We start from the raw sequence: 13,958 nt of genomic DNA on the forward strand, positions 1-13,958 counted from the left end.
TTCTAGAAGAGAAAGAAGTATGAAAAGAAAATTTGATGTTTGATATTAGGGAACTTGTTTGTAATTCTCTAGAGAAGAAAGGAAAACAGATCAGAAATAACAGATGAACAAGAGCCGAAGGGAAAAAGAGAAGATTACTGCTAAGCTTGCAAAGGATGTCACAAGACGTGTGGGTGATTTGCTTTCCTGTAGTTAAAGTGATTTCAGTTCTGCTATTAAAAACAGATTTAAAGCAATCCACACAACTGCTGACCACTCCTGTGTGATCATACTTTTGGCTGGTAGCTTTTGCAAAACTTGAGATGTGTCCAAGCATCTGCCTCTTACATAAACTGTGGTCAGAAATCCTTAATAAACTGAACAGACCTTGCCCAGAGTGCAACACTGAAACCTGAAACAAAACTAACTTCTCCAAAACAGAGCGAGTTGCCTGGAAAACCCAATGAAGCAACAGATAAACAGATGTCACTACAGAGATAGAAAGTGCATTGGCTGCAAAGCTGAGGACAAACGAAAAGGGAGAGCTGGTGAAGCAAGAATCAGGGTCAGCCAAAGATACAGTTAGCAGTGAGACAGAGAGGACACTCCATGACTTAGAGGAAAAGCTTGATCCTCAGGAGTGATGTTTAATAGAGGGGTTTGACTGGGGAAAGTAAATGACTGTGAAAACATGTCAAACCATGTCCCGCAGAAGTCCTGCAAGTGGTGAGAGAGCAGAGGCAGGGTGGTGCACCGTTTCGTTCACACTTTGTCAAAGAGCTGGAAAGAGAGCGAACATCTCAGAAATCCTTTGCAAATCCTGTCTTCTGGAGCTATCACAGATGCCCCAAAAGACAGAGCATTAAGGAGCACAGGCAGTGGAATAGGGCAGTCAAAAAGGGTATATTTACCCTTTTGGAAACTCTCAGGTGGACAAGGTCCTACTTTCAGAAGGAAAATCAGGCAGATGGCCCTATGTCTCAGAATATGCCAGGGGGTTGGAGCTCGAGACCGACAGCTGCAGAGTCCCGCGCGGCTGCCGGGCAGGCAGTCTCACTGTACAGATGCCAGTGCCGCCATCTGCTCTGGCCGCCAGGGATGGGGCAGGACGGTACATGGGCTGCCATGCTCTGCAGCCCGCAAGCAAACAGCATGATGCAGCCACATTTTAGGCAGGTGGTGACACTGCAAAACTAATAGTCTGAGAAATACTGAAATCAGCTTAGTACAGTTGTGCTGGTATAAAGGCAAATAAAACATGAAACCAATTCCTGTCCTTTTACCACCGCAAAGCAAAGGATAGAAATTCCAACATTTATGGCACTCTGTCTTCATCTCTGACCATTAATAATAACTCTATGAAGATGCTTTCTGGGAAAGTGGTAGAATAATTTGATGAAAAGCATGACATGACAGAAAGGTGGAATGAGATGACCTAAAAATGAACATGCTAAGTAATTTTTAGTACTATGCTGCTACTGCAAAATCTACTTCACAAGGAAATTTTCAAATTGCTAAGACAGCAATTAAACATTAAATGTATTTAAGAAAGGTCTTATGATTTCTTCCTTCAAGGCAAGACAAAATTAGAAATCGGGATGAAATAAATGACATATATGAAGTGATAGCTTCACCAAACAGTAATTTTCTGTTCCGAAAATATGATAGAAATAAGCAGATGTCCTTGTTCCACACTATTAGAAGCTTGTTTCCTAGAACAAGCACTTTGTCATATGAAGAAGTACTATACCATATAGTTTTGTGATGGAAATTCTTGCCAGCAGCAGATGTTTGTTTACCCCTTACCCCTCCATCTAATCCAACAATTCTTGAGGTAGGATTTGTCCTCAGAAACCAAACACTGGGCTGAGGCTCAAGTTCCTGAAAGAGTTACTTGCCTTTGCACTGTTTCTGACCGCTGTTTCTATGAATTAGGGTAGATCATTTTTTTAAGAGCATTTAGAAAACATCTTGCCTGTATAGTACTGATACATCCTATTCCTAACAACCTGAAATTCCTAAACTTCTTACTACATCAAAGTAAGCAATGGTTTCTATATTCCAAGTATAGGCAGAGGAAAGTTTACATCTTTCAAACCAATCACCATGTGTTTCATTCCCAGTAATATGATATTTAGCAAAATATATATAATTATTTCTGGTGTTATTAGATTCCAGTTGCATTTGGATAAGAGATTACAGTAGATTCCAGAATCCCAATGCCAAGCTGAAAAAAAACCCTGAATCAAGACAAACTCATAAACGCTCATACCTAGAACAGAGCTGTGAATGTCTGAGCACTTTTCTTGTCAAATGGAGTGTTTTATTTAAAAAATAGATCAATCTGGAGATTTTTATTGTTTTTACAACTTTTTTATAAAGCAGGTTCAACCAAACAATCATTAATTAGGCAACTGTAACCCCAGAGCGGCCATGGAGCAAGTACCACGTGGTACCTGCTGCTTTTACTGTTTATCTGCTCTCCCTAGGAAGCAAGGAGGGAAGGGGCCCATAAAACAAACAAGCAATCAAAACCCCTACAATATTCAGTTCTCAAATCCATACAGAGTTCAGCAGAACTGCCAATGAAGACAAACTGCAGATGTTGCAAAAGCTGGATAAACTTGAGGTAACAGCTCACCTGGGACTGCAAGTTTTCCATTTCTTTTGACGTCTCTCAGTTAACTCACTACGGTGCTTCATTTTGTCATTTGACAAATGCACTAGTTTTTTCAGAGTGACCAAGGGAATAGAGGTGGGTAAGCATCCTGGTCTATCACACCTACAGTGTAGGACCAATCAATACAAGAGAAAGAATCAGCAAGGAAAGCATATTATATGCTATCACTATCCTGTGTTGCCTGGCAAGAGATTATCTTTAATGTTTTAAAACACAGCACTACTCACATACTGGGTTATTCTTCAGAGTTACTATAAGAGAGGCTTTGTCTTATACAATAGATCCTTCTCTAAATGTACTCTGTATCATTCCTCTTAACATCAAACGACAAAACAGGCATCACTAATTTTAGCTGTCAGCTCTAGAGAGCATACACCGCTCGGAGGAAGGCCCTGGATGTACACTAGGACTGTTTAGTACATCTGCAAAACCCACCAATTGTTAAGTGCACAGAATGCAGGTAAAACCCACTTTCTCTAAAAGATTATGCTAAAACCATGTGGCCAGAACAAAGCACAGCGTTAAGAGCCTCAGTGGGAGCCAGCAGCTTCTCCCTGTTGCTTAGTTCCTTTTTTGTAGAGCAATCCGAAGCAAGGTGTCACTTTAAAATTTCTTTTACATAACCACTTTTCAGAGTAGAACAGTACCAGGAGTACAGGTCCCCAAGATGTTTTCATATCCGCTCCATGGACATGGAATCAGGATGCACATCTACACTGCTTCCCCCACACAACCAGGTTTTTGTTGAGATCCCATTGCTGCCTGGCTCTCACTCATATACCCATTCGCTCTCACCAGAACAAGGCTTTGGGAACTAAAATCATAAACATAATACAAAGAATGGTGTGGCTCAAAAGCTAAGTTCGCTATCAGGCTGGGCCCAGTAGGAGTGTCTCATCACCTGCAAATGTTTGCCAGCGATGATCAAAAATGTGTGTTATCAGTAGAGTGAATTACTGATTACAGTGAACTTTTCCTAGGGAACTAGCTGATAACTCTGGCTTGTCTTATGCAAAAAGATACTGAATATTTTATTCTCTCTAGCTACGTAGATACCTGAATAAGAATGCACAGTAACACGATCACAAACATAAGAAGTTATTCAGCCTTTGCTTTCTACAAGCACTTTTGCTGGGTCTGCTTTATTATTGTAGCCATACTGAAGGTAGCTAGTGAGGGAACAACTGCATCAAAAGGACTCTGCTGATGAACTGAAAGGTTGACTTTTTCCTAAGTTCTTAGGATTTTGGTACAAGTCCATATACCCCTACAGCCTCTGCTTTCTACACGTGAGGAGTACGTTTGAGCTCTCCATGTAAGGCACATATCTGGGGGGCAGGGGACAGGGGACAAGAGAGAAGAATCAAAGCGATTGCCACATTACAGTAAACGTGGAGCCTGATGTATTACCTTGTGCCACATTTCTTGCAGATGCTGTGCTTAACTGTGTTCTTCGTGCCCCTTCACCAACCATTCCTTGAAGCTTTTATAAATGTAATGTATTCAGAGAAATTCAAGCAAATAGCTGCCATTAAAAAAAAAAAGGCAAACTTTCAAAGTAGCCTGTCACAGAGGAGCTTTCTTTTCATATTCTCTAAACTAACTCCAAATCCCAGGCTAGGTAGTGTTCAGGAGAGAGGAAATGGCAGGACTTGAAGTGTAATAGATGACGGCCCATCCACAGCACGAATGACTGAATCCTGCTGTCATCCTTCTTATTAAAAAGTCAGGAGCTGGGCCCATAAATCCCACTGGAAGAGAAAACATGGCACCATAGAAATGACATGACGTATGAAAAACTAGCTTAAGTAGATCTGAAATGTGGCCGAGAGCAATGTCCCCCTAACTGGTATCACATTATCAAGGAAGACGACATGTATCATTTCATAGCTGGTATGGTGTAGCTCTGTAGCCCAGTAAATACAATATTGCTAATAACAGGCTACAGGCTTTTTGCTGGGTTTGTGAGGCCTCAGGACGGGGACTTGTCAACTTTACTTTGTTCCAACTTCTCTTGATGTATCTGGAGCTCCCCCTCCCTCTCCAGCTTAGCTATAACAGCAGTTTAGGTGGTTGTGCCTGATTTGTTTTATTTTTACTTTTCTCTGTATGGTATAACCATAGTTTTACACAGATAGTTATTCTTTGTAAAAGATATGGTCTGACAGCAAAGCCCTTGAACAGGGGGACACAGGGTGTGGTGTAGAGAAGTGCAGGCTCAGGGTGGTAAGGGATGGGGCATAGGATGTATGGGTAAGGGATGGGGCACACTGGAGGCCCCCAGACTAGAAACAACTCAACAGTGGTCGGTTAAGGAAATGTAGACCTGGAGCTGGGCAAAACCACTTTTAGAGGTAACAAAGAGCAAGTATCCAACTTGCATAAAATGCACCCTATAAAGGAAATTCAGTTGTGATGTGAACTAACTGATGAGGAAAGAGCAAGGCGTAAAGCATGTTATCAAACATATAAAAATTACCTCAACTACATCCTATAGTAAGGAAGAAGAAATTATCATCATTGTATACTTCCTGGCTAAGGGTTTGAGCCATACGCTCCCCCATTCCCCCCTCAAGCCATCAACATTAGGACCCCAAGGGGCAGTGGAAGGGTGAGCACAGTGTCAGGTAAAGGAGCAGGAACGAGGAAGTGCGTGTAGGATAATTTTAATTGTATTATTATTAGTAGCGTTAGTGTTAAGACTTTTTCTTTATAGCAGTATTGTTAAGCTATCACCCTCCTCCCTTATCCTCTTCCCTGTCCCCTCCAGAAAAAAAAGGCCTAGCATGTGATTTTTCTTTCCCCGTAATGTTTGTTGTTCGCTTTCTATAAGGTTACTGATCAGCTAGCAGCATTTTGAAGGTATAGACTGTTTTGGTACCTACTTGGACATGTTGTGTGACTTAAGCAGGAATAAAGTGGGCAGCATATTTTCTAAATACTAGTAACCATTGTGCTTCCTACGTTACAGAAGTCAATATTTCTCTAATTATCAGCCCAACATTTTAAAGATAGTTAAGAAATGACTAATCAGTAAAACTGCTTACAAAATGTCATAATATGAGTAGGCAGGGCAAATAATTGAATACAAACATATTAAATACACACTTCTGGCTTTCTTTTCCACTCCACTGAATTCTAATACTGTTAATAAGCAGTCACAGAATATGCAGAGCTGTGTGGTTTTTATGGAAGAAGCAGATCTAGATGGCTTCAGGTCCAGCTGGCTTTCTCTCCCACCAGGTTTTGCTCCAGAAGGTGCTCAGGGGAAGTTTTAGGACTTCTTTTTAAAATTTTCTTTTAAGGACACCATGCATTGCAGAGGCTGTGAATGAGTACTTGGCATGCTCCTTGGAAGCGGAGCATCATGGCATTCTGACGATCTAAAGCAAGCGTTGGTGAGCCCTATTTGTTCAGTCTTTGTCAGTAGTTTCTGTTTGTGGCAGAAGGGACTTTCTGGCACTATACCAGGTGTGGCGGACAGATGAGTGAACTTTTGCCTTAAACATTTCTTGGTACATAAGGTGCAAGCAAACCATAACCCTGAACAAGCCATCTGTTCCCAGCGGGAACAGGACTGAGCTGCTGTGACCCCTGAAATGGTCTCCCTGCAACCATTCAGGACACACCAAGCCTGCGCTGAACCAGACCACGATCAGGCGGAGACTTTGGGACCTGGACTGTAAATTATTGCCGCTTAGCACAACTTCTATAAAACTTGCTTAGGATGAGTAGCTAAATTTGCTGAAGCCTTAGGCTGCACTCCCTAGTGCAGTGAGAAAGGGCCCCAGAGCTGGCACAGGCAGGAAAGACAAGGGGGTTACCAGCAGTTTGCATTCCCATGCTTCACGCTCCGGGAAGAAGGATGTCAAGGCATTGAAGTGAGTCCTGCTTGGGTACCGGGACCCTGGGGAGCAAGGCCTCCTCTCGTTGTGGAAACAATGCTGATTGGGGGGTCTGGGCTATCTTGGGGTCCAGATCATATTCCTTTTGTCTGGACCTTGGGAGATAACACCTACTATCACTGCTGGGGAAGTACTAATTTGCCAGGGCCTTGAGAGATAAGGGCAGGACCCGAAGAATGAAAATATCTGTCAGCAGAAACCACAACAGTAAACAACCTACCTAGGGACCCAATAAGGAGCAGGAGACCCCAGACCTAAATATTACTATTGGTCCAAACTACTGCGTGAAGGGTGGAGAGCTTAGATTGGAAAGTATAATTGCCCAGGGATTTCTTTGTTCGGGGTCCCTCTTCGGAGGCACCCAACTCTAGCTGTAATTACTGCACGCGTGTCATTGCCTTGATTTGGCTCCAAACTTTTCAGCGGGAAGCTAGGATCGGACCCTGCTCGAGTTGTAATTACCGCACGCGCATTGCTAAAATTTACACCCAGGGTGAAGAGGACCAACGGGATGCCGCTGGATCCACGGGTGGTGATATCTCTTTCTCTCTCTTTCTCTCTCCTCCCCTTCGCCTTTCCCCACCTTCCCCCCCCCCCCCCCCCCCACTTCGTGGAAAATAAAGCTAAAAGGTTGTACGATATTTGACCGGTTTTAGCGTCTTAATCTCATCCTTGGGATCGTAACGAAACCCTCCTGATATTGGACTGGGACACCAGGATAAGCAGTAAGTGCTGTTGCTCATGAAAGTGAAAGATCTAGTTTGCTATAACCATTTTGCAATCTTCAGTGTATGAAGATATGTACCTAATGAGGAAAGAAAATTAGCTGATATTCTTGAGTCTACATCAAAACAAGTATATCTGAGACAGATAAATCTTCCAATTTCATATACCATCTGGACATTTTTCCTTTTTAACTCTAAAGGCAAATTAGATGTCTTGTTCCTTGCTCTTACTGGTATTACGAGTAGTCTTCCTCACAAGAACAGATGTCTTAATCAAGAAAATACTGTATTTCAGAGCTGTTGAGGGGGGAAAAAAAAACTATTTACAGGAGCTTTCCCATGAAGACACCTCTTATTAAGCTTTTAATGTGGAGCACCTGTCCCTGCAGTTCTTCAGAATGAGTTGTGCTGTACTTGTTTAACTGCATTATGATAAGCTGAGACACAGGATCACTTTCATGTTAGAAAGTCAGAAGCTCATGCTGGCTGTCTGCAAAATAAATATTGCCACAGGATGGCTGGAAGCTAAGAGAAAAAAATTGAAAATTAAACCAGAATTAAACTGGCAAGACCCCTCTCTGCAGGATACTGCTGATACGAAGAATGCAACAAAACCAAACCCAACCTTATCAGCTAGCCAGCTTCAGACTTGGTCTTTCCAAGCTGTAAAGAATAGAGGATTCAGCCTTGTATGCCCCTGGTACACCAGTAGGGAAAAGTGAGCAAATTTTAAATGGGACCTTGCGAAAAAAGAGTTTAGTGAGTTAATGCAAAATAATGGTTAAGCTACAGACTCAGAGTGAAAGGTTTGCCTCAGTTCTTTTTCCTGTAAGTAATACAGCCTGGACTACTACAATGCACCAAATTGCTGCACTCTTTCTCATGTTTGTTTAGAAATGACTAAACAAAAACGGATGAAGATGAAATCAGCAAATCAGCAGTTACAAAATGTTGACACATTCTTTAGGCAAAGATGTAAAATGAAACGAATGTTAAGAGTAGTGTGTAGTACACAAAGAAGCAAATGAAAGAACAGCAGTATATTCTCAAGGTGCGGGAACTAGCTGAAACAAAGGTATTTTATTTGTCATTACTTTTTCTAGTATTATCCTGCTAAATCCCAGCTCTGTTTCACTTTCTATAGTTGCAATTATACTGGTTTACCACCCTGGTAACGGGGGGCACTTCTGCTGCCTGCCTTCATTTGTAATGAGTTGCCTCTGTGGCCATTTGGCACTTAGATAGCTAAACATGCTCCAGAATGAAACTACTCCCTTTCAGCTTAAAAAATATACAGCAAAAGTTATCCTGTGCCAGAGCAATACATTTGATTAGTTTGCCCTGTTTGCAATTCAAGAATGTATATCAGGGAAGCAAATCTTTGCTATATCAAGAATCCCAAGTGGGCAGGAAGGTAACTGGAGCAAGCAGCCATCTGGATGCTGGCCTGAGTGATTTGCACTGCCTTGAAAAAGACCTTTCTTTTTCAGAAGAGACCTCTGCCTCCTTTCAGTTAATCACCTACCTGATATAAGGGTTGCAGTGAGGATTACCTCATCTTTGTGAAGTCCTCTGAAAATATGAAGGCATTAAATGCATACGGAATAGATCTTCATTAAGCTTTAGGTAAGTCATGAACTTTTGCATGCCTACAATTTGGAGACACTTTTAAAATGCTTACCGTACAAATGGAAATGGAGACGTGCAGTTATTAGAGCACACTGCATAAATTAATTGTCTTTTACTTACCGAAACTTTTGACATGTCACCTGTTCAACAGAAGCAGCTGTGCTTAAACACTTTTCAAAATGCCATTTCCACCTGCCAAAAACCAAAATCCAGCTGTAGTAAAAGAACAGACATTAGCATCTATTTGTAAAATACGCTCTCTAAAAAGATTCCAGTGGTGTTGAAGTTTTGCTACTATACTTTAACTAAATTATTTTTTCAGAGGCTGAATGTACTCCATGTACCCTGCTTAGCAAAACTGTGACAGAGCAGGCAAAATTTCTAAACGTAAAGGCCTTTAAGTTGTAAACACTTTAGTGAACCATTTGAGATATAGTTTATAGGAGTGCTCATCAATTTAAGAGCAAGGCCATTATCACAAGCAAATAATAGTGCGGCCCTTAAATTATTTAGTTGCTTTGTATTTTTAATTTTAGGGCCTAAAATTCCACAGATTCTAAATCTACTGGTTTGCAAACCTACCCTCTGGCATTCAGATTTGAAAAATAAATTGTTGAGAATATCAAGGTCACAGGAAACCAGGAAAGCTGACTTGCCATTTCTTTATCCACGCTCTGAGCAACACTCCAACAGAAGTAGAAGTATATGAATATGTAATCAGAGTAAAAGAACCCAGAATCCAAAGAAATCCACAAAGAGTAACCAAAAATAAAAAGCACATTATGAACAAATAATAAAAAGAGCTGTTTGGGTCATGCTCTTTTTTCAAGATGCTATTAAAACAGCTTCTGTCATATATGATGAACTGCAATGTTCACATGTCCAGACCTATTTCCATGAGGGCCTCAATATATTTTCAAGTTTTTATACACAAAAAACAGAATGAAAATCAGACTGTCACAAGTAAGTACAAATAAACCTACAGTATCTTTTGATTCTATCGACTGTTGGCAAGGTTGGCACTTCTGTATATTCTGGATTTTCCCATCATAGTATGACCTCGGCATAGCTTTTGTTCAACAAGAACAGCATTTATAATATAAAACTCAGTGAAAGAGTCCTCACTTTCGGTAGTATGAACCCTGAAACAACTGAGCTTTTCTCCAGCTCCGCTTTCTGAACACCAAAGCTAGTTCATCCAATTCCAGGTTCCCAGAACTGTTGCAGATAGCAACAAATGCTTACATGATGCTCTTACCTTGAGAGTGTTACAGAGATTATCCCATCATAGGAGTGATATAAAAACAGTCTGATGTTCTTGATATGTAAGTGTCAAGAACGTACAGTAAGTATGGTTGGTATGATGAGTAAGGCTAATTATGAAAAGGCCTGAAATTGTCTTTGCCTTTCTCTTCCAAGTCAAATATCAAGGTTCTTGGCACTGTGCGTTAGTGAATTTTATAACCCATCTCATCCCACTCAACGGTAGGCAATCATTGCTTAAATCATACAGGGAACAGGGAATGGCTCCCACATTTCTTCTACCCCAGAGACAAGTGATGGAGGGAAAAATCCATAAAGATGCGAGAGTCATGGGAAAGACCTGCAAGAACTATGGGACTTCAAATGAAACTTAAAAAAAAAAAAAAAAAAAAAAAAAAAAAAAAAAAAAAAAAAAAAAAAAAAAAAAAAAAAAAAAAAAAAAAGCTAAAGGAGGTACTTCTTTGTGCAAGGGTTAAGCTGGGATACTCCCTTCCTCAAATTGTCTTGGATGCTGAAGCTATGCAGGTGTTCAAAAGCAATTGGACAAACTGATGAAAGCAAGCTCCTAAAAAGGGCATTAAACACAAACAGACTGCCTCTGCTCAGGTGCAGCCTGAGCCATAAGCCACAAGAGGCTACGAGAGTGGTCTGGGGAGCACCTCCTTACAGATCTGCCCTGTTCTTATACTCTGCCCTAACCATCTGTTCTTGGCCACCGGTATGGCCAGCCAGCAGGTCCACATGGGTCAAATGATCCAACTGTAAATGAAGATAAATACAAGCTACCTCACACTGGCAACATATATAAAAATAATCTGTTGCCCTCCTCATGCTCAAAACATGGGAAATTAAAGCTCTATGCATGGGAGAACAGGCAGCACAGAAAAAGAGCCCATACTGCAACACACTGTAGGGATAGTAAGCGAGCAAACTTAAAACGGATTGCATGCTGATGAAACTAGAACATGCAAATACTGCAGTCACATTGATTTGTCCTGGGAGGATGGGAAATATGACAATAACATGGGGAAAGACTACAGTATTTTTTTTAAAGCGATGACAGGGCACAGGGAAGGAAGCCATAATAGCTGGAAGGAGAAAGAAAATGGAGCTGGCTAAAATGCAGCTAAACCAGTTGTATATGAGGGCAGTGCTGTCAAAAAAGACGGAGCTAAGAAAACCTCCAGAAGGCATTTCTGGCCGTCTCATTGTGCCCCACAGAATTTATCTCTGACGAATGGAGAGACACTTCTATTTTGATGAAGCAGGCAGAGCACACAGTACAGGAAGAATTAATAAAAGTACCTAGCATGCACAGGTGTAATTTGTTTTCTTACTCTAGGTCTGAAGCTTAGTGGAAGCTGGGGAAGTGCTCTGATGCTCCCAGGTGAGCGGGCTTGAGGACTACATGTCCAGCTATCTGGATGTACAGTTTATGTTCAGCACAGAAACTGCACAACTACACAGCAGCATAATGGGGTGAAGACAGAAAGGAAAGGTGAAGGGCCTTGACTGACAGCAGAGACCATTTCCCTTGTCATTGTTGCCCTTGTAAATCATGGCTGCAAAAAACCTGGCAGTCCAATGCCTTGATCCAGTTCCTCTTCCCTTAAGACATCCTTACCCACCGCCTCTAACATCTGACCAGGTTAGCCATATGCTTCAAATACATCTTTAGAAGCAGGAAGTTGGCTGCATTTTATGCTTTGCCAGAGCTAAATTCAAATTGCCTTTCATGTGGCTTGGGAACTATCATCAGTTTTCTAAATCCCATAAGCAACAAGCAAACAAGCAATAGCACCCCAGCAGTAGATATTGGCAGCCTAAAATATTGAGCAGCACCTTGTTCTCCTCTACGCCATGTTACTGATGTCCTAGCATGTCCTCATCATGTACTTCCAGTCCTCGAGTGACGTCCAGAGCTGTGGGAAGCAAGTCACCGAAGGACAGCTTCTTGTGTGTTGCACGTGAACACAGCCTTCAGAGCTACTGCGGTCCCAAAAGCTCAGGCAAACCAACCACATCTAAGTTAAATGCCATCAGAAAGACAAATACCGATGGAAAGAAGAAAGAAGAAGGAAAGCTGCATAAAATACTATCAGAAGTCAAGTATACAGGAGAACAGCTGCTGGCTTCAGTTCACGCTTGGATCACTCCTCATTTTCCAAAATGAATAAGGGAGTTAGCAGATGCCCCATTTAACTTTTATGAGTAGCCATTCGTACACTAAAGGGCTAGAAGTACTTTAATCCTTCTGCCCTTCCTCCCCAGCTAGTGCTGAGGCCAAGGCAATAATAATTGTCTTTTTTTCTTCCAGAGCCAAACAAATGAATCTGGCAAAGAGAGAAAGATAATTAGCCAGAGATAGACAGAGATTGTTTAACATGTAGAATCAGAAGTGTGGAGACTTAAGCCTATCAGTATATTTCTAGAGATGTGTATAATTATAGCAGTTGAGAGCTTTTATAGCTACACAAATCTGTCAAACATCACTTCAGTGGTATTTCAGGAGGGAATTGGGCAAAAAGCTTTTTGCAGAGAGTTAGGGGACTTCTGTCACACCTGATCTACTTGGTACTGCTTTTAAGTATTGCAACAGCACCTACATGTCCAAGGTAGAAAAGGGAGTGCTATCAGGCAAACACAAGTTGAATTACAAAAGACAGCAGCTCCTCTGGGGCAGCCCCAAACCCCTCCCCCAAAACCACACTTTTCCTCATCCAATGCTACCACCAAACCAGACTTGGAAAAAAGCAGAACTGGATGACACAAGACAGCTCAAACTATGAAAAAAAACCCTCTGAACTTGAAGAAAGTTCCTTTTCTGAAGTGACAAATTCATCTTTATACTGAAAAAAATGACTACCTTCAAAACAGAACCTAATTATTGCAGCCACCAGCACAGAACTGAGGACTTAAAGACCCTGAACAAAACAGGGTAGCATGTTTTATTTATAAGAAAGCCATACTAAGACTGTTTATTACTTTCAATACTGAGTTCTTATGAAAAAAGCTCAGGTTTTATTCACACTGCATGTATTTTGTAATACACACCAGAATCACGAATTCTACAAAAAGTAGATCACAGTTTTTAAAACATTTCTTTTAACTTGGATGCACCAAAGGCCTCACCTAATTTGCATGTACATGTAGGCATATTATATTCAAAGATTTACATATCTTTGTATTTCCTTCCTTTCTTCTCTCCTTGCTAGTGGAACACAAATGGCTTGAGTACACTGTTACTAAAACCTTGGCAGTGTGTGTGTGTGTGGGGGGGGGGGGGGGTCCTTTCTCTCACACCCTGGGCTTCACCTTTCACTAGAGCTGAGGAAGTGCACAGACAAGGCTGCCCTTTAGGATGACTTGGCTTCAGCATCACTCTGCAGCCAGCTGCCCATTTAGGCTTGTACTTGCTTATCCCAATTCTGCTGCTTCTTCAGTTAAACACTGCTTTTGTCAAAAATAAGCTGGCTGATCAGCAAATGACCTTGCTGAGATCCGAGTTTTGCTTCTGAATCCCTGATCCCAATCTATATAACATGTGTCTCTGAAGAGGTGTCAGGGCACTTACGGATCTTTGTTCCCACATATGTTCCCAGACAAGGTGGCAGCTGCACAGCAAGTGCATCAGTTATCCTGTTACCTTTTATTCTCAGCATGCAAAACGTCTCCAGAAACTGCCACCAGTACAGTTTCTGACCTGTGCCCACTCCCTGTGCTCCTCCTCTGCTTTACCAAGGGTATTTGATGGATTAGCAATGACATCCAGAAAGA

At 41.5% G+C, this 13,958-nt stretch overlaps 1 protein-coding gene across 3 annotated transcripts in view; it reads right to left on the reverse strand.

Annotated features, from left to right (window-relative positions):
• The window catches only part of GUCA1C (guanylate cyclase activator 1C), an 86,354-nt gene that overhangs the window by 65,439 nt on the left and 6,957 nt on the right, over positions 1 to 13,958 (reverse strand). Inside the window, exons 4-7 of one of the 3 annotated variants that reach the window (XM_064521965.1) lie at positions 12,024 to 12,205; positions 9,039 to 9,110; positions 4,070 to 4,410; positions 2,621 to 2,761 (exon numbers count right to left, since the gene is read on the reverse strand). In XM_064521965.1, coding sequence (XP_064378035.1) covers positions 2,621 to 2,682 — 62 coding nt within the window. In that variant the 5' untranslated portion in view covers positions 2,683 to 2,761; positions 4,070 to 4,410; positions 9,039 to 9,110; positions 12,024 to 12,205. Of the gene's footprint in view, positions 1 to 2,620; positions 4,050 to 4,069; positions 4,411 to 9,038; positions 9,111 to 12,023; positions 12,688 to 13,958 lie in introns of those variants that run through there. The other 2 variants (XM_064521969.1, XM_064521972.1) reach the window with 2 other exon arrangements.

Source organism: Dromaius novaehollandiae, chromosome 1, assembly GCF_036370855.1.
Source record: "Dromaius novaehollandiae isolate bDroNov1 chromosome 1, bDroNov1.hap1, whole genome shotgun sequence".
NCBI classification, from domain to species: Eukaryota; Metazoa; Chordata; class Aves; order Casuariiformes; family Dromaiidae; genus Dromaius; species Dromaius novaehollandiae.